Source organism: Paracoccidioides lutzii (genome assembly GCF_000150705.2).
Source record: "Paracoccidioides lutzii Pb01 unplaced genomic scaffold supercont2.11, whole genome shotgun sequence".
In the NCBI taxonomy this organism is placed as follows: domain Eukaryota; kingdom Fungi; phylum Ascomycota; class Eurotiomycetes; order Onygenales; family Ajellomycetaceae; genus Paracoccidioides; species Paracoccidioides lutzii.
The window spans coordinates 192,373-216,985 of record NW_015440957.1 but is presented as its reverse complement, the minus strand read 5'-3'; the positions used below and the strand labels follow the sequence as shown (position 1 = coordinate 216,985).

General features: G+C 45.4%; 9 protein-coding genes across 9 annotated transcripts; 2 read left to right on the top strand and 7 right to left on the bottom strand.

Annotated features, from left to right (window-relative positions):
* Window positions 1-1,981: 1,981 nt before the first annotated feature.
* On the bottom strand, window positions 1,982-2,810 carry PAAG_04399 (hypothetical protein; the record flags this gene model as incomplete). The annotated part of the gene is made up of 2 exons (XM_002793443.2): window positions 1,982-2,550; window positions 2,609-2,810. The coding sequence occupies 2 exons, from the start codon at window positions 2,808-2,810 to the stop codon at window positions 1,982-1,984; spliced, it is 771 nt and encodes a 256-aa protein (XP_002793489.2).
* A 675-nt stretch (window positions 2,811-3,485) lies between these two features.
* PAAG_11866 (hypothetical protein) lies at window positions 3,486-3,889 on the bottom strand (the record flags this gene model as incomplete). Its single annotated transcript, XM_015847439.1, has 2 exons — window positions 3,486-3,560; window positions 3,743-3,889. The coding sequence occupies 2 exons, from the start codon at window positions 3,887-3,889 to the stop codon at window positions 3,486-3,488; spliced, it is 222 nt and encodes a 73-aa protein (XP_015702927.1).
* A 909-nt stretch (window positions 3,890-4,798) lies between these two features.
* On the bottom strand, window positions 4,799-5,026 carry PAAG_11865 (hypothetical protein; the record flags this gene model as incomplete). Its single annotated transcript, XM_015847438.1, has 1 exon — window positions 4,799-5,026. One exon carries the CDS (start codon window positions 5,024-5,026, stop codon window positions 4,799-4,801), a length of 228 nt encoding a protein of 75 aa, XP_015702926.1.
* A 2,099-nt stretch (window positions 5,027-7,125) lies between these two features.
* On the bottom strand, window positions 7,126-8,235 carry PAAG_04396 (casein kinase II subunit beta-1; the record flags this gene model as incomplete). The annotated part of the gene is made up of 1 exon (XM_002793440.1): window positions 7,126-8,235. The coding sequence occupies one exon, from the start codon at window positions 8,233-8,235 to the stop codon at window positions 7,126-7,128; it is 1,110 nt and encodes a 369-aa protein (XP_002793486.1).
* A 2,458-nt stretch (window positions 8,236-10,693) lies between these two features.
* Window positions 10,694-13,435, bottom strand: PAAG_04395 (fungal specific transcription factor domain-containing protein; the record flags this gene model as incomplete). The annotated part of the gene is made up of 6 exons (XM_002793439.2): window positions 10,694-11,668; window positions 11,748-11,999; window positions 12,073-12,835; window positions 12,960-13,005; window positions 13,104-13,180; window positions 13,275-13,435. The coding sequence occupies 6 exons, from the start codon at window positions 13,433-13,435 to the stop codon at window positions 10,694-10,696; spliced, it is 2,274 nt and encodes a 757-aa protein (XP_002793485.1).
* A 297-nt stretch (window positions 13,436-13,732) lies between these two features.
* Window positions 13,733-14,852, top strand: PAAG_04394 (hypothetical protein; the record flags this gene model as incomplete). The annotated part of the gene is made up of 2 exons (XM_002793438.1): window positions 13,733-14,728; window positions 14,832-14,852. The coding sequence occupies 2 exons, from the start codon at window positions 13,733-13,735 to the stop codon at window positions 14,850-14,852; spliced, it is 1,017 nt and encodes a 338-aa protein (XP_002793484.1).
* A 750-nt stretch (window positions 14,853-15,602) lies between these two features.
* On the bottom strand, window positions 15,603-18,259 carry PAAG_11864 (hypothetical protein; the record flags this gene model as incomplete). The annotated part of the gene is made up of 5 exons (XM_015847437.1): window positions 15,603-16,484; window positions 16,560-16,794; window positions 16,874-17,096; window positions 17,445-17,473; window positions 17,919-18,259. The coding sequence occupies 5 exons, from the start codon at window positions 18,257-18,259 to the stop codon at window positions 15,603-15,605; spliced, it is 1,710 nt and encodes a 569-aa protein (XP_015702925.1).
* Window positions 18,260-21,097: 2,838 nt separating this feature from the next.
* On the top strand, window positions 21,098-21,798 carry PAAG_04391 (progesterone binding protein; the record flags this gene model as incomplete). Its single annotated transcript, XM_002793435.1, has 3 exons — window positions 21,098-21,191; window positions 21,404-21,499; window positions 21,620-21,798. 3 exons carry the CDS (start codon window positions 21,098-21,100, stop codon window positions 21,796-21,798), a joined length of 369 nt encoding a protein of 122 aa, XP_002793481.1.
* Window positions 21,799-22,310: 512 nt separating this feature from the next.
* Window positions 22,311-24,497, bottom strand: PAAG_04390 (nucleolar protein; the record flags this gene model as incomplete). Its single annotated transcript, XM_015845263.1, has 1 exon — window positions 22,311-24,497. The coding sequence occupies one exon, from the start codon at window positions 24,495-24,497 to the stop codon at window positions 22,311-22,313; it is 2,187 nt and encodes a 728-aa protein (XP_015699489.1).
* Window positions 24,498-24,613: the final 116 nt, after the last annotated feature.

Sequence of the window (24,613 nt, the reverse complement as noted above, 5' to 3'; positions counted from 1 at the left end):
GCAAACTAATGTATCCACCAGGTTTCTTTCCTTGCACGCTAAGTGACCACCAAGAATATGTCTCCGATCCAAACTGCAACAAATAATGCCACAATATGGACACAAGACAGGGATATGTGCTTGCCCCCCCTCCCCCATCAGGCAGTGTTTAATCTGGCGCAGAAGGTTACGATGAGATGACAATACGTGCCTGTTCATATGGAAAGATCATGGCCTGGAATCCAAGAGGACGGAAATACTCACAGTAACGGGAGGAAAGGGGGAACAATGCAGTGAGGGGAAACAAAAAGGAAGAACAAAAGCGAAGGCCTGACACCGAAAAGCGTGGATACAGAAAAAAGAAGAAATATGCGGGCTTCTTTAGCATAATTTCGGCGACCTCAGCACCCCGCAGACCAACGAAGAATTTTTTTTTCTTAACTTGAAGTGTTTTCCTTTAAGAATCTTGCCTTTGAAAATCTTGCCTTTGAATGACGATCTGCCAATGCTCTAGCCTCCAGTCCATCAGGAGTCAGGGCAAGCAATTGCCACTATTCGGCATTTAATTTGTCCCTGTTAGATTTTGGAATATTCAGAGGAGAAAGATCCATCTTGGAGGCCCTGGAGACAGTGTTTCTGTGACATCGCATGGTCAGTGGCTTGCTAGCTGCGTCCACAACTTCTCGGGATTTGGGATGGGTATCTCCGGGTCTTTCAAGAATAAACTTCTAACTACCGGCGTTAGCAAGTGAACTAGTTAAACTAGTGACGAACTTAGGAATTCGATGATTCTTCTCTCTCAAGTTCCAACCAAAGGAATATCTCGTGGCTAGATCTATGCGGGGAAGTCAGGAGGCGGGGGGTGAAATAAAGTACTGTAAGCTCCAAAACCTCGTGCTCCGTACAAGACATATTTATACGTGATCAGTGGCTGACATCAGTATAATCAGGAATCAAATGGGAAAAGCTAAGGGTGAGCGACAAAAAAAACAACACCGAAAAGTACGGAGTGTATTGGCCCTTTTTAATATTTCTGCGTGTTCCCCCGTCGAAGGCTTGATATGTCCAGTTGCATACCGAGTAATGGCGGAGTTGAATTTCTCAAAGGTCTGTTCCATTATATCGCCGAAACTGGTCCGGGACAGAGTTGTAACATTCTTTTACATGTACATCGCATAGTGCTGGATAGGCACGCCCAGGGAGCCAATCAACCCTCTCTCTTCTTCTTGGCAGCAGCGCATGGATACGGCTTTGCTTGTTTGTCTCCGAATTCAGACGGCTGGGAAAAACTAAACCAATGTCAACAAAATAAGGCACCCACAGAGTTCTAAATTATTTTATTCGTTGAAAGGTATTCGTGAAACAAAAAGAAATCTACATCTTTCCACGCAAGATCGGGTGTCTGGACTTTAAGGAGAAGGTCCAGACAGAAAAATAACGCCGTTACATGTTTTAAACACAAACTCCCCCTCCGGGTTTCCCCTCAGCCCGTACCCTTTGATCGTGATAAATCAATTTTTACAAAATGATACACCCAAGATAAAAAAACAAATAAACAATACATGTGTATGTAGATATGTACATGCAATACAGCCGTTTGGATAACACCGCAGGCGCTAATAACAAGGAGAGAATCCGTCATTAGACAATAGTAAATTGTTTTTGAAGTGCCCAGCATAAAGTTACTATGGTTCCTGCCATACCACTAGATGATGTAGGCCCATTCGTGATGCCGAGTCGTATGCTTTCCTCTCTCCTCTTGTATGGTTGAAAAAAAGGATGGGATGAAGGTGTTATGGAGGACTGAGTCCCTTGAATATTCATTCATTGAGTTGCTGGGAGAGGCAGAGTTCGATCGACTGTCTGTATCCGATTGCAAAAGAGGGGGCGTCTTTTATTTTGGAAACCAAAAAAAAAAAAAAAATGAGCTTCTTTCGTTTTTATTTTCGTTTACTTTTTTTCTCGCATTTTGGGAAAAAAAGAAGAGTCCCAACTCTGGGCACTAGTTCCGACTTACAGGGGAGTTTGGATCTTGATAAGGAGACGTTGTGACTGGAATGTCGAATCCAGCCATGGAAGCATAATTCATACCGAAAGGCGTGAGAAGATCCTCCTCCGAATATACCAATTCCTGGGAAGGAGGTGCGTGCGAAGATAGCGGTTGGACATAATAACTTGGTGGAGGGAGCCCGTTTGGGACAGGAATTGAATGGTATGCCGATTCTTGAGGATAGTGAGAGTAGCTGTAGCTTTGGGAACAAGATTGATACTGGGATGAGAAGGCAAGCGGAGGAGAAGCGGATAGTTGCCTGGTCGATTGATCTGAGAACATTCCGACGCGCTCCTCGACTTGGTAAGAAATTGGCTCAGGGAGCACCAGCTTTGCTGGTGTGTTGCGTACATTTCTAGCTTTTGCTTTATCAGCTGCAGCCGGTCGGCCGGCGGGAGACTTGGTTTTCTTGGGTTTTGATTGAGTTGGGAGACTGAGTTCTCGATGTGATTGCTCGGGAGAAGCGGAGGAGGACGTGGCTCTTCGTTCCAAATCCTCAAGACGTCTTTTTAGCTTCTTGCCTTTTTAATAGGTTAGCTACGTAGATCTTCTTCCGCCCTTGTTAGAAGCTGGGCTTACGGTAGTTTCTTTGAGCAATTCTATTTTGAATGCGCCGTCGCTCGGCCAAATCAGATATCTTTGTCCAATCTTCGTTGGGGTGAGCACTGGCACTGAATGCACTGCTGGTTCCATGGCTAGATGTGAACCGGGGCGACGGTGTGGGTTGAGGATGGTTGTAGGGATACCCCGTACGATTCATCACGGTTGCAAGAGAAGACATATGTTTCAAGGGGTGATTTGGGTCGAGATAAAAGATGTTAAAGGGCATAAACAATAAAAAAGGATTTGCCAAAAAAGGAGTCGACTTAACACGTAGTTATGTACTGTATAGTTATCATGTCTACTCAAGTAACTTTGAAAAAACGGGAATCGAAGGTGGGGAGGGGAGATATTTATCAATTCATCGCCGCTTCGAAAGTCGCATGCCTAGCTGATCATCCACAGCTCTCAACCCATGTCAACCGTTGTGAACAAGGGGTCCTCGTGCCTAGGGTACGGCTGTAGTATGGTTGGCAACAACCCTGCGTGTCCATATGTAATTTTTGTGGCGTGCAAACCAGAGTTTCGAATTTGCGACCAGGGCTTAGTTTAGCGTCGTAATGGTTGATACCACCCTTAACAGTATGCTATTAGTAGCATATAGCAAGCACATCAAAACCATACGAGATTGCCCAGGACAAGAGATGAACATCCTTAACACACCGAGAATCAGGAGCCCGGAAAAGTGGCCTCGTCCGATTGATTTCCGGACTCTCTGTATTCTGAGCCTCCACAGGAGACATCATATCTGCTCTGCCTCCGTAGCGGGACATCTAGCAAGTATATCTCTTGAAGGGCCTTCATTGCTGGAGTTTGGGGTGTGGATAACGTGGCACACCCACATCCAGGGCCGCTATTACTGGGAATAACCAAGATGCCCGTCCGCCTGCTCAAAGGGCGGCATGGAGATAACATCAAATGCCAGTAACATCTGTTTTTGGGCATCTCAGTTGCTGTGCTAACAATAATATTTGCCCGGCTATCCTTGCAGCTCACCAGCATTTCCCAACACCATTTTATTGATTGTATAACGTTTTGCCAATTGAAAGGTCCTGTGCTGGAATTCGTAGATGGCAAGTTCACCTGTCCCCAAATTTATGATATGGAAATTACCGCGAAGCAGCGGTGGTGTCCGGCATGGTGCTCACGCAGGGCTGGTTGTTTGGCGTTCGACATCATATCATCAGGTACCTCAGGAACCTCGTTAGAAACTTCCATTATTCGGTTCATGGAACACGAACCCCAGTCACCCATGCCCATATTGCTACCGTACCCAGAATGCTCTAGGACTAAGTAGAGTACTAAGTCGAATGAATACCGCTCAAGAGACTGGCGGTGCCGGAGGCAGGATTCCCAACGCGCTAAGCGAACTGCCGTTTGTCCCAGTCGAATCAAAGAGAGACGGTTGCCAGGTTCGGCTACTTAGACGCGTTCAAAAATAGCATATTTCCTCTAAATTTAGCGGTTTAGCTGCTGAATTAGCCGCGATGGTTGGGTCTTGTCTTCAATGACAAGCCACACGGGTCCGGCTCGGTTTTGTTGCGAACGTCGCGCCTGTGGCAGTCAGCACTAGAGCTGAAGCCGAGAGTCGTGGTCTAATATTAGTTCTCCAAGTTTCAACATTCAAACATCAGGTTGCATCTTGTTACCTGATTGCAATCAATCAAGCGGTTTTCTATTTTTGGGCTTGCTTTCCCGAGAGCTGTTCTGTCATTCCGTTTATATATCGCTCTCGAATAGAAGGGGTCTTAATTGCCTGGGATCCAACAGGCAAGATGCGGCAAAGTTGATGCCACTAACATGATTGTCGTTTTGGGGATGCGGGTTCAGAGATTGTGAATTCGAACATGGACCGACATACAAAAATTAAACCATTTTCCCACTTGCAACGGCCAATTTGGGCTATTTCGATTTATATCGCCTGGAAACTGCGGATTCTCGTCTTTCCGACCCAATGAATGTGGGAGGGAGGGCCTGAAAGAAGGGAATTAAAACCCCCATAATTGACGACATTTTAGATCAATATAATAGTGACAATTATGTTGAATTTGTGTTTCTACACCCTATACGCCCACGGTCATACCGAAGACAATAAAGACTTCTCGAAATGGTCGAAAGCCATGCCATGTATATGGTCATGTCGCATTATCTCCCTTACCAGGCCCAAAGCTAAGTAGCGGAATTGCCCCGGAGAGTAATTCCGGACGGGGTGCCCGAGCCTTGGATATCAGATCTCCTATCCACCCACCTAGGTGAGTAGTAAGTTTTGATCTGAAGGCTACCAGAACGTTTCGAATGGTGGCCAGGGGTAAATGAACATTGCACGCTTATCCCAAATTCCCAACCCCGCTGTCCCTGTTGACTTTGGTTAGCAGCAACTGCGCCTTTGGTCGTCATGCGGGCGGTAGTCTCTAATTAGATCTTGGAAATTAAACAAGATTACCCTGTTGTCATTGCGTCTGTCATGTAGTGGCACACTTGTCAAAAAGCAGCATTGGGATCAACTAGCTACAGACATGCGTCCCCAGGATAACCAACTATTCTATGTGCGTACGCTGAAGCATATAACCAAACAACCTCAGCCACAGCTCCCTTTCGTTACATTGACGTTGACGAACGAAGACGAAGACGAAGACGATGGGCGATGTACGCAATGAAGAAGGAGGAGGACTCAGCTCCAATCGTCATGGCGCACGTCGTGTAGTCTAAATTTGATTTATACTAATTTGATAGACTTATTCGAAGTGAAGGCAACCCCCTGAACGCCCGCTCACTTGGGGTCCCTGCAAGAGCCCGGTAGGGCTGATCACTCGGCAGGTCGCGGACTCACCTCCAGACTCCATATTTCTCGGCGCCTTTCGCAGTTAAAATTACGGGTACTTTATGCTAATGATAGCACCGGCCGATGCATGTACGGTAGTTCTCAAATGAGGTTAACTATAGCTGCTAGGGCGTGGAATAATAATCACCCTGGGTTGGGTACGCCATTTTAAGACGCTTGTTACGTGCAGACATCACATAGATAACTACTGTAGTTGTGCAGTTGCAGACTATGATGGCCCGCAGTTCGGGTAGTTATCTGAAATATGACTGTTGAAATTCGGCTTAGGGCTCGCCTAAAAAATAGCTGGATGTTAGCTTGAGTTAAACATAACGTTGCAATCGTCAAAGAAGATCAAACATCCCTCGTATTGAATTAAAGTCAGCTCTCATAGACAATTGAGAGTGGGTTGGTTCCACGGACCCAACCTTGGAATCAGACTTTTTTTAGCATACATTCATCAACCTCGCTGATTAACAATCAGGAAGAGGCCTTTCAAATTGCAGGTAGGTTATCAAAACACCCGTTCATGAATGAAAGGAATTCCATTCCCTGAAGCAAGTTCTTTCGATAGAGGGAACTTCTCTGGAAGGTGTCTATCTGTGGATCTTCCTAACCAGTTACCTAATATTGTTCGAGCCGTCCAAACAGTTTCCTATGACAGCGTCCTCGGCTTGATTTACTTCGGGTCACCTGGAAGAGCTTGCATTTTCTTATAGGCCAAATTTGTATGTATGCCTGGATGGTATATCAACTGGGTCGTGTGCTGGATAGGAATTCTAGATTGATGTTGTTACAATAAAATTTTCGGATTTTGGAAATTCCACTACACCACCTCGTGTGCATTTCTTGAGCAGTTAGCAGAGGCGGCGACAGAAATATTTTATAGAAGTTTAACAACCGATTGAAGAGACAATGTAGAAGAAGAGACAATAATGAAGAAGGCCTTGTCGAAAAGATAAAATAGCTGCTGAAATATTAGAGAGTTGTAAAGGGGGGAATTAAGTTACATACTTCGCATTAACTCTGTACCCGTGTTCTTGCCGATCTACAAGATGGAAAGAAATATAGAACAAATATGTAAATATTTATTGTCAATCTCTTGCTTTTATTCTCTTGCATTTTTAGACTCCCATATCTGATGCCAGTTAAAAAGGAAAAGAAAAGAAAATCTCGAACAAGGTAAAATATAAAATAGTAAAGGACAATCGACAAGTAGAAATCCTTAGATACAAGTACTGGTGGACGTAGCAATCAACATGGCTTTGGTGCGTTTGGGATAAGGTGACAGGATGCATTTATCAGAATAGGGATTGGGTGAGATTTACTAGATACAAATATCTTCTTCTCTTGAAATAAACAAAGCAAAATGTGGGAAAGGAATAAGGGAGATAATAATAAACGAGAAACAGGAATGAAAGATGCCATGAGAAGAAAAAGACATAGAAATGAAAGAGAAGAAAAGCTGTCAAGAAAGAAACAGAGTAGGAATAAAAGGGAAAAGCAAGGAGATTTCAGCATTACTGCGTTATCCATTTCCATCTCAAAAAAACAAAATAAATAAATAAAATAAAAAATAAAATAAAATAAGAGGAGGGGGGGGGAGGGGGGAAAATAAAAAATGCGGGGCACAAATAGGCAAAGATGTATGCAGGAAAAAACAAACAAACCCCGTTCATCCACCTTGTCCCATACCGTTAGTATTCGTTAGATCAGGGTTATGTTGTCTCCGTCTCCATATTGGGGCCTTCTTTCGCCTGTTGATAGCAGCCTGTTGCTGCGATTCCGCGACTTCCATATCCAGATCTCCATCATCATCCCCGCCTCCCTCCAGATGAGTGAGGTGGTAGACAGCGGTCTCATCGAGTTCATTGATATTATCTGGTTTCATCCGCAGCCACTTCATACGCGGTCCCGACTTAGCACGCTCGGACACTCTGAAGCCATAAATGCGAGGTTCGTATATTTTGCCTGAACCGAGACCTGGTGCAAGGTTCGATGTCATGATGCCATTGATCTGGGTTGGTTGCGTTGGGGGCGGTTGGGAGATTGACGATGTTGGCGTCGGGGATGCGATGGAGGGATGCCGTGAGTTTGTGGCCATAGTTGTAGTCGAATTGCTGGTTGGAGACGTGGTACTTTCGTTTTGAGCGGCGACATCGAGTTCGGGGAATGTCATGAAAAAGAGACAGCCGAAAGTTGTGCCGAAAAATGCACCATCAACGTGCTGGAATCTGCTGTTTGGTGGAGTGTATATATCCTGGCAACTTGGACAAAAGAGCTTTACGGTGTCGACTCCCGGCGTGTCGGTAACACCGACGGGGAGGACCTTGCACCCATTGCAGTAAACACGAGGACATACACCAAAATGTTGCAGCTCGTACTTTTCTAGCATTTGTTGGATACCAGGCCTCGAGGTAATATATCGCTGGTGTATCAATCCATAGAGCAGCTCAGCAGAGCTCTCAATAACACTCAGATCACTAGCAACACGCGAATGTCTTCGGTCGCCCGCCTTCCGATAACCTGGGGGCCTATCATCTCCTAAAACGGCGTCTTCGTCCTCATCGTCATCCTCATCCTCCTCGTCATCCTCCTCATCCTCAGGCTCCACGTCTAATATCAATTCCAGCGCCTCTTTGTACCAGGGCACCTGGGACTGCAAACCAGTCAAATTAAAGTCATCCTCAATGAAATCTTCCGAGACTTCTGCAAAAAACTCGTGGCCCATCAGTGAGCAGTAAGCTGCAATCCAGGTATCCGGAGACCCGTCGGAGGACGACATGGCGAAGGAGCTGAAGGTTGATCTGGACGGCGTGGAGGAAGAAACTTGGCTCAAGTCCAGCCGTTCCAGGCCTTCAGCCAGTGATGAAGGCGAAATCTTCGACACGATGACCCCAAGCTTTGCGAATCTCTAGCGTCGGAATTGCGAGGGGAAGAGGAATCGAATCGGGTCTGGGGATGCAGACGAAGGTTGGGAGTCGACCTCACTCAAGACGACGGGAACATACCTTATGCCTGATGTAACGAATTGATCCTTAGTATGTAGGTTTCGTATCCTGCGCGGTGTCTTTTGGTATGAGGAAGGGGCCTCTTTGTGTTTCCTTCGCAAACCAGCCGAGAGCTATGTACTTGACTCCGTTCAATCATCAAATAGAGGGGTACTATTTAAGATGCGGTGCGGGACGAGTCGTTTGGCCAAGGACGGAATAGTTGTGCAATTACGTTAGTCCTCAGGGTTCCCCCCAAAGCGACAAAGAAAGTTCTGGTGTGTTGAAGCAAAGATCCTGTGTTGCGGCAGGCACATGTGGTTTTGTATGATAGGAATGCTAGAGTGGTGTGTGGGAGTGTGCAGTCTGGTCATGCAGATAGGCCTGATATGCAGATTGCTGGGGTCCCCGAGGAGCAGATGGCGCGGCTGGGGAGAGAAGAACTGCGGACACGGTACTCTGCAAAATACCAACAGGGAGAATTACCTCGGGTTACTAACAGTTGTCAGCCTTTTCTTCCAATATTCTTATTTCTGCCTGCGTTTGCAAATGCTTTCAACTGAGGCGCAAAAGCACATGATCGCAAGCCAGGTCACGTGAAATATATTCTGTAAATACTGGTTAGTCAGCATTAATCTGGCTCCGTTGATTGTAGTTAGGGTGAGTCAAACGCTTAAATCTTTAAACAGATTATTCGGATTTTAATCTGAATTTCTTTCACTCAACCACTCATTAAATTAAAGTAATTATAGAATTATTGCTCTTTTATAGTATATTATGTTTACTGTATTGTAATAAAGTTCATAAATATGATATATATTATAAAGTAAAAATATTAAAAATTTGAACAATTAATTATTTATTATTTCAATAGGTTTTTTTTTAAGTTTTTCTTCTAGTTAAATCTTTTTTATAAAATTTCACAGTTTATATATCTCTTGTAGTTTTACCTTTTTTTTTTTTTTTTTTTTTTTCTCAATGTATAATCAATATATTTTAATATTAATTATTTTAAAATTGTAAATCTTGATAATTTCAGTGATTTTTATTTTTATGTTAGAAGAAAACTTTTCAAAATTTTATGTTACAGTAATTTTGATAATTTTATACTTTTTTTATTGAGTATTATAATAAGTAGTTAAATTTGATAGTGAGATTAAATAAAGTATAAAACATAGTTAGATAATGTAATGGATCATCTTTTCATGCAGATCAACCTTCTTATAACTTCTCTTCATTCAAATATATTCAAATTCACCAAATTATTAAATATGCCCACAAAACTAAAAGATCAAGCTTCTAATCAAGAAGGAAGGTTCTCTTTAGCCATTGAGGCCTATAAAACAAGCAAAATTTCATATATTATAACTGCTGTCAAAACATACGATGTTTCACCCTCAATCTACGCGATTGAATCAAGGGAGTTAAAACACATTCAAATGCTCAACTTTCTTAGAGAAAGCTGACCTTCATAAAGTAAGAATCTCTAGTCCAATGGATAATATCCATGGATGAGAGAGGTCAGCCTCCTCGAATTGAAAATGTATGAAATATGACGGATTTACTACTTTCTACCTGAGTAGAATTTACTGTGGGAGAAAAATTGTTCAAAGATTCATTACACATCAGAAGGAACCAAATACTAGATCCCAAGCAAATACAATTAGAGTGAGCTTTATGTGAAGATCCTAAAATTGTATGAGAGTGAAAATGGCTGGACCGCAGATAAGCTGAGTATAATTTGACTCAAGAAAATCTTTGAGAAGCACCCCAGAGCTCATACAATTGGCAGATATAGACTAGTAGAGAGGGTTTGACCGTTTAAAAAGAGGTAAATTGCATATAAGGATTCAATGAAAAGGAGGAGGAATTAGCAATCTGATCTACAATTATGAAAGCATGTAGTACCTCAGAATAGTGTATACAAGGTCTTGAACATGTTGCTCATACACACTCTCAGTATAGAAAATAGTTTATACTGCAATTAGGAGCTTTTCCTATACCATTATTGTGAAATTTGATTGTAAAGCTATTAGATGGTGGAGGAGCTGACGGGAAGGTGGTGGATTATGTTATAGCTGTCATTGTGTTAAGACTCAATGGATGACAAGAAGGCTGTACAGAGCGTCCCACATAAACTCAAACCATAGGTATCTCCTACTACATATATCAGCATATATATGTACAATCCATTAAGGTGCCGGTGAAAAAATAGATCCCAGCAAGGAAAAAAATAAAGGAAAAATGAACAATCTAAAACACATCTCGCATAATCCGTGCAAACTCCGCTTCACTGCCAAGAATCGAACCCAGTCCCTCCGCATTGGAAAGCTCACTATGGGCATTGACAATCTCCCCATTCATGCTATCCCCGGTGCCATTAGCGTGAGTTAGGAAGCCACCATACCCTCCCACAGCTTCGAACAAGTTGGTCAGCTCGTTACTCATCTGAATCCCGTCCTGCGGGCTGCTGCTCAGTTCACCGCTCGGGTTGATGTCACGGTGGTAAATCGACATCACATCCATGGGATGGCCCGCTAGCCCCGCCATGGCAACAGCAGCAGTTGAATGTGGGTCATTCAGATCCGGCGGGGCGGGACGATTGATGAGACCCAGTTTCTCCCCAATGCCCCGAAGCCCCTTGATCATTTTCCACAGGCGTTTTGAAACGTAGGACTTGGCACTGAACCCTTTGACCAGGTCCAGAGCCATGTAGAACTCGTCGCGGACCTGTCGATTGAACTCAGCAGGCGCGTGTGACACGGCCAAAAGGAGGACTGCCAGCGCGGAAACCAGGAAATAGTTGAAGAGCATCTGTTGGGTGCGGTAGATATCGGATGTCTGATTGAGGTGGGTAAGGACGCGGACGGTGTCTTTTGCAATGTCGACGACGGTGTGGGCATATGCCATATTCTCAAGGATGCTAGATGTGGAATGTAGGACGGGCCGGTAAATCAGGATTCGCATGTGATTGCCCCGTATATATAGTAAGACTCGCAATCGTCGAACCTCTCTGTCGACACCGTCATTACTCACGGGAGATTCAGAAGAATGGAACCTCAGGTTTTCGGGAACATTCTTCAGCCATTGCAGAACTTGGTAATCAAGGAAGCCAATCACTTCTCTTTTGGCGGTCGACGTGCCTATGGAGCCCAAGCCAGAATACCATATCTTAGAGCTGATACGACAATACGCCACCATCGCCTTCAGGTACGGGACAGAGTCATCCTGTTAATTTTATTCACGGCCACTGTTAGTTGACGGACATTGAATCCATATAGGTAAATGCCAGGGAGAGATTTCTCACGGGTTCTGGTAGAGAGGAATCAATATCCTCGTCCTGAATGACAAATGGCAGTCCCATGCCAAAGCTCCAACGTCGATCCAAGCTGTATACTGACCAAAACATCTTAACAAGAGAAGACACATCCTCTTCGCTTGGGAGTATTTTAAGCATGCCATCTCGTCTATGCAGTCCGAGCTCAAGGCACATGCGGGTGGCATAGCCAATATATCGATATGCCATAATATCATCATCGGTATGAAAATAGTAGGTTCCCTAGAATAAGGTTAGCTAACATGTTCTATTGAATGATTGTACAGTCCCGATAGCATCATCATAAGCATCATACCATGAGAGTAAAAAGCTGGATTGTTTTTATATCGGCGGGTTCCCACAATCTACTTTCGATCCTATGTTTAGTAGTAGTGAAAAACCGATTTCCTAGTGTGCTCTGGCCGTCACCTTCGAGGACCAACGTAATTGCCAGGACCATCTTCAGGATGCAAGTGTCATCGTCGATCAATAAATCAGGCCCCGGTTTAAAGCACTTCGCAAAGCCCGTCCGAGATGCTGCATCCAGAAAGGTAAAGAGCAGGTTTGTGTGAATGATCACCTTCTGAATATCCAGCACGGGATACATGATTCCAACTTCCCGTTCGTAAATATGACATAGCCTAATGGCCTCTTCACGTTTTATTACCCACAGGGGATCCTTATTCGGATGGGCCAGAAGCTGTGGGATAGGGGGTAGTGTTTGCTGCTGTTGGGTTGGGGAAGCAGCCGGCGTCGCATCTTGACTAGCAAACAGCTCATGATTGCTATCTTCAGCTGGAGTAATGCCCATCGTTTGGAGACTTGACTTGGCAACGTGGAGGTTAAATGTGGTGCTCGTGGGCCCATGAAAGCGAGGATAGCTCGATCGAGGCCGTGATGAGTTTTGATTCTGAGAATCATAGCTTGGCTGGGATATGGAGCGTGAAGCTTCTCGACAATATGCACTGGTCTCAATGGCTGAAGTCTCGGTCTTGTGGTAGAGATCATTTATACTTGCAAATAATGTGTTCACTTGATCTTGCAGCGTCTCGATATGCTCTTTCATGGAACGAAATTCTCTGGTAGAACGTATGCCGCATCAATTAGCAAAACAGCTCGCAACAAGTTGGCTACCGGGGCATAATATTAATAGTGACAGTGGCTTTTTAAAAGCTAGTAGAACTACGGAGTCTATTATCCTACTCTGAATCTTTGATGCTACGAGTGCAGCAGTTGGGGGCGTAGAGACCTAAATGAGAATAGAACGTGAGCCTGCGGGCCTACCCATGTGTAGGTGTACCAGCGATTGACGATGCGGTCAGTGCCAGAGCCAGAAAGCTTACTTACATTCCAAGGAGAGATGACCGCAGCGCTGGCAGGGCACTTGGCCATTGCACTTGATTTTCCGTCTTTTGCATTCATTGCTGTATTATTATCAAAGGTGTTAACTAGATGCGACCACCAGAATGACAGCTTTGCCGGAATCAATGGCAGCGGATAGTATGAGCTACGACTAACCAGGCCAGCGAGATGTAGCGATTCCGCTTTGTCCGGGTCTGGATTCCGCTGTTGGGTTCCACTTTTCGTTTAGCAGCATCGCCACCGTTGTTACTGCTGCTGCCACTGGTCGCGGGGGGGCCGTCTGCAAGAGCGTCGGCAACGGGAGACATCGAAGTCATCGTGTGAGGAGCGCAACAACGGCCTGCCAATGTCACATGGGAAATGGTTATGGTGGCAGCGGCAATAGGTGATAGTAAATACCTTGTTGAAACTCTGTTTCCTGGAGGGGGAGAGAAGTTGTGGGGTAGCTAACTGGAGACCGTTGGGTGGAATAGCCGGCGACAGACAAGTTATTTAACTAAATATTGTTAGACCAGTGAGATAAATTAACTTACTACTAACTAACTAACAATAACAATTTCGCAGTTTGCGGCTCGTGATGTTTTGGGGCTAACTACTCCGTATAATAAAAGACAATGAAGAGGCCCTTTTCAACTTCAGCTACAGTTAGAGCCAAGGTAAACCCATCACGCTTCATCCCACTCAGTACTCTCTCCAGCAGTGATATCGCCGCATTCCGTGCTTCATATTTCCAACCACAGCTGCCCGTCATCCTCCCACGAGGCCAGTTTAGCCAGCTCCCCGCAATCCAAAAATGGTTCTCAATTGATTACCCTTCTCATGGCGGCACCAACGCGCCGTCCTCGGTTCGGAGCCTCAATTACACCTACCTAGGAAGACATAGTAACTGCTCCGTTCCCCTCGAATTGACCTCTTCCTCTCCAGACAGCCCAGATACCCCACAATTCCAGCGTTTTTATGCCCCTCTAGACCTGTTTCTCAAATGGACCAAAACAACAACTGGGAGCAATCCCTCCAACAGTCGCCTTTATCTCGCCCAATGCCAACTCCTAGACCTACCCCAGGATCTCCACTCTGACTTCCCAACCCCACTTTTCGTCTCTGAAGCTGGAAGGGGGGATATATACGATACTAATATCTGGATGGGCATCCCACCAACATACACACCGTTCCACAGAGACCCCAACCCCAATCTATTCGTGCAGATGGCTGGGCGGAAAGCTGTCAGACTGTATTCACCAGACACGGGGCTGGCGGTGTTCCAGCGGGTGAAAGCAATGGTTTTGTGGCGGCAGAGCCAGGACGAAAATGCAATTATTGCAGATAGAGTGGTTGCGGATCATGCAAAATTTCGCGGCGAGGAGATGATGCAAGGGCTGGAGAAGACATTGCTTGAAGCCGAGGTTTGGGGGAGTAGTGCGGAAAGGGAACCAAATGAAGCGGATGGTGGGGGCGCGAGCGGCAGCGAGAGTGGGATTTCCAGAGAAGTTGAAGACGAAGCTACTAAAACGCACGGATTCGAAGCTCATCTTGATGCTGGGGATGGGATGTTTATCCCAATGGGGTGGTGGCATAGTATCAAGGGAGTTGGTGAGGGCATTACGGCTTCAGTAAGATTTTCCTACCTTCCTCTCTGTTAACCATATCCGTCCCGCCCAAATATATAAGTCAGTTATTAAAAGTTTCCAGAATTCTGACTTACCAATGGAATAGGTCAATTGGTGGTTTCGATGACCGCCGCTAAGCATCCCTTTCCACTTGAACCGCACATGCACACTACATATCATCCACGCACCTACACCGTGGTTAAATACATAATTGATAAGAAAACCTATCGCGAGCAATGTCGCTTTTGGAAAGTAAATCATCAGAAAATGTTTGTTCATCATTCATTCACCCAACACCCACCCAACTGCAGGTACCAGATTCTCTAATAACTGCTAGATACCACCCAATAATGTTCGCTCGTGTACATAGACATCAATAATAAGAAGGCTAAAGCATTGGCCTTCGCATAAATTAATAAAGCACTACAAATCCAACCGTGTTCTGAATGATGAAGATAATAGAAGAACTCGATGGAAATAAAAGGGTTGGGTGGCCTGCGTTTAGATATTATTCTATATGCATACGACATGGAGTCTGCTGGAAACTGCGAAGGCCCCTAGTCTGCGTCAATATCTTAAGAGAGAAGACAAAAAGAACCGTAACAAGGGCATTGCATGTTGGATTGTATCGATACAGGTGGCGATAAGAGCCGGTTACTCGAAAAACTTGTTAAAGTATTTATCAACAGAATTTCTGTTTCAGGGAAGCGATCATCAGCTCATGCACGGTAACCTAAAAATCTACCTTGAACCTATCCTTAAACCGCAAAGCTGTGTTTGAAATTTGGGATGAACCATACAACGTCACCCCTGATTGTATTCTCCCGCTTTTCTTTGTTTTCGAGGGGGAAAAAAAAAGGAGAGAGAGAGAGAGAACTCACTTTGGTGGTGTAGGAACGAATTTCCTCGTATACTCATCGATCTCTGCGACATCCGTGAATAAATCCACCTCATGCGGTTTCAACCATTTAGACTTCTTGATCAACTTCCACCCCAAGAACAACACCGGGCACACGCCGATCATCGTGTACGAGAAAAGAAAAGTCGGCATACTCCAGTTCCCCGGCAAAAACACGGTGTACCCTCCCACAAACGCCATAATCAATGTTCCCGCACAGGCATAATATGCAAGATACGGCTGCCAGTAGCCCTTGTATGGGAGGGAGTCGCGCGACACACCCTGCGCGTGAAGCGCCTTCATGAACCTGGTGTACGTAAAGGCGATTGAGAAAAAGTTGAGCAACTGTGACGCAGTAACGAGTGAGACGAACCAGTTCAGCACGATAGCGGCGTTGTTGGACACTTGCAGGAACGACAATAGGGAAATCAGCAAGACGAGCCCGACGCAATATATCGGCACACCATGTTTGTTGCATTTGGTAAAGATTCGTGGTGCTTTCCCCTCAAGCGCAAGTCCGAACAAGCTGCGGCTAGCGCAGTAGACGTACGAATTGCCTGCGCTAAACGCCGCTCCCAGTATCATTGCGTTGACGATGTGCGGGAGGACTTTGATCTCTAATCGATCCATGGCAACGACGTAGGGTGATGCTGCAGCTCCTGGCAATCCTTGTTGGAAAGCAGCTTTCATTTTCGGATCATTGAAGGGGACGACGATGCCTACGGCTAAACTGCCCAAGACGAAGAAGGCGGTTAATCTGTAGAACACGGCGTTGAAGGCGCGGGGGAGGACATGGCGGGGATTTTCAGTTTCTCCGGCAGCCATTGAGACGTAATCTGGACCGGCTATTGTGAAGGAGGCCTAGAGGGTCGTGAGTTATGGGTGTTTTGGAGATGAGGGGATTCAGAGGATTAGAAGCAAAAGGGGGTTTATTACCTGGATCATACATTGCAGGAATCCTAAAAACCGGCCTAGGTCTCCCTTCTTATATGTTTCAGCGAAGGCGCCAGGTTGGCGCCAGTATCGAAATCCATATCGATCTCCAAGTGGATTTCCACCAAGCATGGTGATGAAGGTGAAAATGATGAGACCGATGATGAGAAGCGCTTTACCCAGTGCTAACCAGAATTCGGATTCGCCGTACCATTGGACGGCAAACAAATTGATGGTTCTACATTTCCGACCCGAACGAAATGTTATTATACAGTATTTTAACCGTAGTTTCTCCGATAAGGCATTGGAGTACTTACCCGTATAACACCAGTACAATAGCAATAATTCCAGCCGCAGGGACGACATCACTCCAGTAGTGGATGATGACATTACAAGCCACGATCTCGAAAGGAACCATTGCAGCTTCGAAGACGAAAAAGTTGTATCCAGTGGCCACGCCGAAAGCTTCATCAACATAACGGCCAGCAAATCGAATAAATGGGGAAGATATAGGAAGATATGTGACCATTTCTGCCATGCCTAATTTTTTTTTTTTTTTTTTTTTTTTCCAAGCAATTAAGTCAAAATGATTTCCCTCAATCTAGAATACTCCTAATCAAACGCGAGAGCAGAGAGGGTAAAGAGAACATGAATCAGAGTTATCAGCTGCAAATCCGGGATGGGAGAGGATGGCAATCATTTGGGCCCCGACAGGTTTTTTGAAGTGTCGCACTGGAGTATATCCTCAGGGATAGTATATGGGGGGAAATGGCGCATTGGGCAGATTCAAGGAACAGCATATTCCCCAGGCAAAAATTGTCATTCTCTCCCCTGATCGGAGGTGCTGTATGAGGGCTGAAAAACTTCAGGAGATCCGGAAGAACTTACATATCGTAACAGCTAGTATGAACGAAGACCTATTTGGAGAAATGGGATATGAGATTCATATTTGCAACCGATATCGAAAATATCGAAAAGTGGAAGTAAAACACAAGGTGAGAACTTTCGCTGCAGGCCATGCTGCTGGAGAAGCAGAGAAGAAAAGCATGACTATATATATAATATCGAATTGTTCGAATCTCGCTCCAGAGAGACAGGGACAAACTCTTCTACCTTGGTAATGCTGGTTTCTCTCCAAGCTTCGCCGTACATGTTGAGTCGCTTCATCCTTTATTTCCACCCTTACCTGGATAATCTGATTTCGACTTGACTTTCTATTCCATCTCCTCCCCTTTTGCCCCTCCCTTGTTTTCTTCTCAGTTACACTTTGACGGGGCGGGGGAGAATAGGAAGAATTGCGATACAACATTTACAAAGGGACATTTATCAGTCATGGGCGGCGAGAAAGTCTGTCAGACTTACCACAGAGTAAATGCAAGGAACAAACTTGCAGGGCCGCCAGCCATCAACCCTCGTCCAATCTGCACGTACAACGCGGTTCCAATTGTTCCTCCAATCCCAATCAGCTGGATGTGTCGCGGCTTCAGCTTGCGATGTGTTTGATCCACCCAGAATTTTATGGACCCCTCACGGATAGAAGAGTCATCATTTTTCCTAGGGGAAACCGGTTCAAGGAAATCGGTGTATGGACGTTTGCGAATTTCTCCGGACGGGAACTTTTCAGGATCTGATCGTTTGGGCACAGGTTGCGCGGGGATTTGGGTTTCGATTGAGGTCGTGACTGCGTCCTCAGGCGGACCCATTCTGAACTGCGGCGGGGGCTCGATCAATTCGTCCTCCTGGAGGTGGTAAGATAAGACCGGGAGATATGTAAAAAGTCTAGGGGTGGGGTTGGGGAATGTAGATCTTTAAAAGTTGGATATCTCCTTTCAGGCCATCTCTCTTCGAATCCTGTCGCATGAAATGAGAGCACTCTATTGGCGCGACGGAAATCAGTGGAAGTGGAAGAACGGGGAGTAAGAAGGGGAGAGAAGAAGGGGAGAGATAGGGAAGCGAGATTTAAATAATAATAATAATAATAATAATAATAATAATAATAATAGAAGAGAGAGAGAGAGAGAGAGAGAGAGAATACTAGCTAGAGCAAGGGCATTGCCGGTGGAGCGGACCAGCGGGGGGTTGATCGACGACTGGACAAGGCTAAGCTCAGATTCGAGGATCCTTCCCAACGGATTGGAAGCGGCGAACAGCGAACGGCGAACGGCGAACAAGCAAGGGTAACTAACTGGTTAGGAGGCGCTCCCAGGTAAGGATATGTTTACCATCCAAAACCTCAGTTGCCCGTAGACTTCCTGGCAGTCCCGCAGATCCTCTCCCAGATGCTCAAGATATATTTTTCTCCAGGCAGGAAAAAGGACTTTGCATGTCTGGGATGTCTCATAGCCGTGCCCATTAGTCATTGCTTGCGAGTTTATCTTGAGTCGTCAGCAGCTAACTGTTGCTCCCGAGACACAGCAACTTCTCAGTTCAAGAGTCTCGGGGTGGCAACGCGGGTGGCTGGCAGCAGGTATACTTTAGCCCGGCCCTAGGTAGCTAGCTTTGGGCTTAGCCAAACCCAAACACGGTGTGGTCGTTTGCGCCATCCTGGAGAAGTAGAAGCTCCCGTTAAAAGGCCTAAACCAACCTTGCCGTCTCGTCTCAAGGGACCCGGGGACGGCTTACGGTCAAAGGCCGCCAACATCAACATCCCGTCACATCAGAAACGATCACTACTACCAAAAACCTCCACGAAAGCGCTTTCCATGATTTGTTCCAAGTATTGAAGGGTGTGTCGTTTCTTCCTTTCCCCCTCCACACAATGAGCAACGTAGGAGGTACCGGGCCGATTGTGGTCGATTGATCGTCTTCAGGTGGCAGCTGTTGTAACTGCCCGTCGTTTAATTGTTCTCAGTCCAATAACAGCTCGTGAAGTGGGTGATCAACTGTTGTTCTCTCCATCCAATTGGCCAACAGCCCTGTCTTTTCGGAGTTGTGCCACGGCCGCTCCATATCTGCTCTGCCATATCCACTTGAAGAGGTGCCACGATTGGCAGAATAGCTATTTAGATAGGTACGCCATTGGAACAAGCCCGAGATAAAAGGCAGCCGCTGGTCGGCACCCATGAACAACAAAAAGGAAATTTTTGTGCTATCTAGAGGCTGGCCAGGAAGCAGTCATTCAACAACCCGGTTCATTGCTCAGCCGCCGTGTTTCCCCTCCCAATTGCATATAATTACTAACCCTAATGGACGAAAGAGGCATTCCGGGTAGGGTTGTTTATTATACTTTACATCCAAGCTTTTAGCCCATTCGCTGTCCATCCCAGTAAGATCTAAATCGGCATAAGCGCTGATATTTTCCAAGCTTTGTTCTTCTGTTGTTTCCTGTGTCGTGCTGAATGCTAGATATCGCGTCAGCGATTGCCGAACATTTCCGGATATACAATGTGTCTCTGAGCCTGTGATCCATCTGTCACACCGATGATTAAACAAATCAGATAGGAAGCTTTCCGCAACATCAATACTTCATCCCATGCAAGAAATAGCGGCAATGAGGGATTACAAGGCTTGTTCTGCGAGCGGGAAAGGTAGAATCTATTCTTGGCTTCATAGGCATCACTTAAATATTCGCACGTCATAGCATTAACTAAAAGAAAGACTTTGAGCGGGAAAAAAAAAAAAAAAAGAACTCGGTTTCGGCACCTTGCCGTTAGTTATCCGGTTTCTGGACGTGGTTCAACGGAATTTGAATAGTTAAGACCCCAAACTCTTCCCTCAGATTCAACTCTTTTCATAGTATCTTAATTCATGCAGGCAATTATTTTGTTCGTGAAAAGCAGTTAGGTGGTTCCCGAACTTCAAAACATGTGGGGCGGTGTTTACTTTGGGCATCGAGCCATCCAAGTAACCAGCAGCAGGGATGTTATGCATATATACATTACGTATCTAGATATGAAATTAACCTTCTGACAATTTGTATACTCTCTGCGTTTATTGTGGCGGTTCCGAGACAAGAGTCAAACACCACACTAATAGCTCCTTGTCAACCCTATTTCAAAGTACAGAAGCTAAGATCCGGGACGCAGTTCCTTTTCCAAATCCACAAGGCTTTTAACTAACCAGTGTGAGAACCCATTTGCCTCCATGTAGACTGTATATATTCAGAATACATAGATAGATGTTCCCCCCTTTCTGGCATGGACATCTTCACAAACTCTACCTGCCCACAGTGCGACAGTTGGCTGATGCGGGGGGGCATTAGTTTAACTACCTCGGCGGTTTTGCTTACTTCAAGCACGTGATGAATTTCCCCGCCAGCAATGGAATCTCCGGGGAAACTGAAGTGAATAACTGGAGTAGGATTGTCAAAGCATCAGGAACTCATCCTATACAACCCGAAAGACAATCCATCTGCAATATCTTGCAAAAATATTCTTACATTGCACAGAGCTTTAGATACCATTTCTTGATCTCCCTGTAAGACAAAAAACCCACCCCCACTCCAACCCCCACCCCCACTCCCAAACCAAGCAGTAATTAAACAACCGGGCTCGGAGGCAGGAAAACGGCTACCTGAGCATATAAAACTTTTTGAAACTGCAATGGCGAGCAAAGGGTTTATGTCCAAGGAGGCGACCAGCCTTGATCCGCCAAAGGATGATCTAATTTCACTGGAAGAGCTGGCCAAATCAGATGGTGAGTCAACTTGTCTCAGCTCTGCGGTTTTCCCAGTACATTCACTACCTACACAAAACACCTTTCAGCAAGGCTCGGCTGTTTTCCACCCGAACTTTAGCCTTCTGTGCTTCCATTCCTTCTGTTATCATTATAAATCTATCTATATATATGTTTGTATTTCAATGATATTGGTTATGTGCGGATCTATTAATATCTATCTTCTCAATTAGGAACTGATCCAAACCGTCCCACCCTCGTCGCCATTAAGGGTGTCGTATTCAATGTCTCAGGAAACCCGGCTTACGGACCCGGTAGGAATTACCATGGTATGTCTTTGTAATCTGCTCTTTTACATATGGTTTCTAGAGGATGCTTGTATATATATAAGACAATCTTCCCGACCTTGGACTCTATATAATTAATCTCCTTTTGGCGGCCCAATGCAGTATTCGCCGGTAAGGACGCTTCGAGAGCTTTAGCATCTTCCTCGTTGAAACCGGAAGACTGCAGGCCAGACTGGTACGATTTGCCTGATAAAGAGAAAGGAGTATTAGAGGAGTGGTTTGCGTTCTTCAGCAAGCGGTACAATATCGTGGGGAGAGTCGAGGGGGCTACAAATACCTGAAGGTCGTTCAAGAGGCAGAAATGGGGGAAGAAAAACAGGACGGGCTGGAAAATGGTTCGAGGGGTTATTAACGATGAAATGACTTCCACTGTTAATTTATATGATCTTAATCGGCTGGATCTTGATTCGACTGCGGTTGTGGGAAGGAATAAATAGGATCAGACTGGAACGTACCACGTCATATCTGATACCCACGTTCCCCCTTGTTCCCCATTCACACGGGATGGCTTCTGGTTTATTATACCGCTGTTGTCGCCTGTTTTTTTTTTTTTTTTTTTTTTTTAAACGTCCTCGTTATGTTTCGAGCATCAAAGATGTTAACTGAAAGAGCGAGGAAAACTTGTAAAATTAGTTAGAGGATATTGGGTCGATTTGTGTACAACTCAGGGAAAGTAGTTTATATTGCTCTGTTCTCCTTTTTTTCAAACACCAGGAGATATATAAAGTATATGTGGGAATGAGGGCTATAGCCAATGACAACCGACAGCCCCATCAGCGATGATGGCCATCGTTCAATTCTTCCTATTCCTCCTCAACATTCTATTTTTTGCAATGATCCTGTTTCTTTTGGCTATTTGATTATCCTTCTCGGGTTTGGAATCATTAGGCTTGGATGCCCTTGTCATGTTTTCGTTTCCTTGTCCGTCACTCTCAACCCTCTTTCGCTTTATGCCTTTCAGAGTATTAGAATTGAATCTCGAGGAATCTCGCTGGTATGAAACTTCGTTCCTCGAGGCCCGTTTTTGCTGCTTCTGTCCTTCCTCATCATGATTCCGTGACTTCTCCTCCTTCTCATGTCTCCTCTTGACAACCTGTGCGTTCTCAATGGCAAACTCGACAATGAGTCGTTTCTTTTTCCCGTCTGGGCCTGCAACAGCATGGCCATTCAGCCATCGAAGTCCCATCAATGCCGAGCGGTGAGAGTAGTATTCAATAAATCCATATCCACGACTCCGACCCGCTCCACTCTTTTCGTTAATCTTACTGCCCTCTTTCCCCTCGAAAACGACCTTGGCTTGTCTGATGATTCCTTTACCTTTTGACTTTCGCAGTTTTTCTGCTTCTTTCATATCCTCGTTACTCCGGTGCAGTTCCTCTCTCGACAATGGTTCACGCAGACCACTCTTTACGTCTTTCGCAAAACCGACAACAGCCTCTCTCGCGAGCGCCTTGAGAGCCTTGGAGTCGATGTTTCGAGGTAAGTTACGGACTGATAGACGTGTAAGACTCAGGTGCAACACCGGATTGCTCTTGATGAGCTTCTGTCGTTGCTTAGCGGAAGCTTCTCTCATTGCAATTTCCGAAGAGGTGAGCTGTTTGTAGAGAGCACAATTCGATGGGATGGTTCCTTCAGACAAAAGGAATAATCGTCGTTTGTCTTTGTCTCGAGTCTCCCTGCGAGAGCTTCCTTCAGCTTCTAGTTTAACTGCTTGAGATTTGCTCACTGCGGGAGATAACTGTAGTACGCGACCGTCCATTGTGTATTTCCCTGATGGATCCTTCTTCTCATCTTCGAGAACGGAGTACTTTATAGCAGATGTTTTTGCCTTAGCATCTTCCGCTCGGGGTAAATCTGTCCGTTTCGGCGCATCGCGAAGACAAGAGTTCGCATTTTCTTTGTCCCAAAAGCACACAAAAGCAGTTCCCCTAGGTCTGTCTGTCTCTGGATCGAATACGACCCTGGCATACCTTAAAGGTCCAAATTGAACAAAATGCTCGTAGAGACTTTCATCTGTAGCAGTAAAGGGTAAGTTGCGGATAAAAATTGTTGAAGCGTTCCGGTCATCCTCAACTTCTGCATGCACTTCTTCATCGTCATCTTCATCGTCGTCATCGTCCTCCTCTTCGTCCTCATCATCAACTTCACCCATGGCGACATCGTCGTCCTTGTTCTTAGTCTCCTCGTCATCTTCTCCACTATTATTATCCTCTTTCTCAGTTCCATCGTCCTTAACACCATCCGTATGATTCTGCAACTCATCCCATATATTCTTCTCCGCAGCCCAATCAACTGCCAGAGTTCGCCCGTCAACCTCCTTCCCATTAACGGCCTCTAGTGCCTTCTCCGCGTTTTTTCTACCCCTCAAAACCACGAATCCAAATCCAGAATGTTTATTGCCTTTCTTTGGAATTACTGCATGTTTAACTTTCCCAAAACTTCGAAAAAGGGCCTCCAATTGCTCCGGTTCAGCTATGCTCCATGGCAGATTTCGAATGATGAGTTTTGGAGGTTGGACCAGTGCTCGTTTATTCTCCCTCTCCCGTTTTGGCTTAGAGGTAGAAACGCTTTTCCCTCCCTTTTCATCAACCTTTCGATGACGGGGTTCCGCAACCTCGATCTTTAGTTTCTTGCCGTCAAAAGCGGAGCCGTTAAATTCTTCTAGAGCCCGAGCAACATCTTCACAGTCTGCGAAAGTGACGAATCCGTAGCCTTTCGATTGCTTTGTTTGAGGGTCAAGAACGACGGTAGCATGTTTTAAAGGATATGATTGCGAGAAGTAATCGGTTAAGCTCTCTGTTGTGGCCGATAAAGGGAGGGAGCGCACGAACAGTGTTCGCCGGTTTTTGGCTTTTATTGGGGACAACGCAGCATCACCATCTGGAAGCGCCTCGGTTTGTTGGTTTGTTGCCGGAACTTTTCCATCTTCTTGAAAACTTCCACTGTCTGATAAACGTCTTCTATCTCGTGTATCTGTCATACTGAGAATCAGGGCTGCTTCTGTTGAAAATCCGAAGTTGGAGCAAAATAAACTTCATTGAAAAAATTAAGGGTGGATTTTGATATTTTAACCGCGCGCTTGTCGTTAGTTTTTGG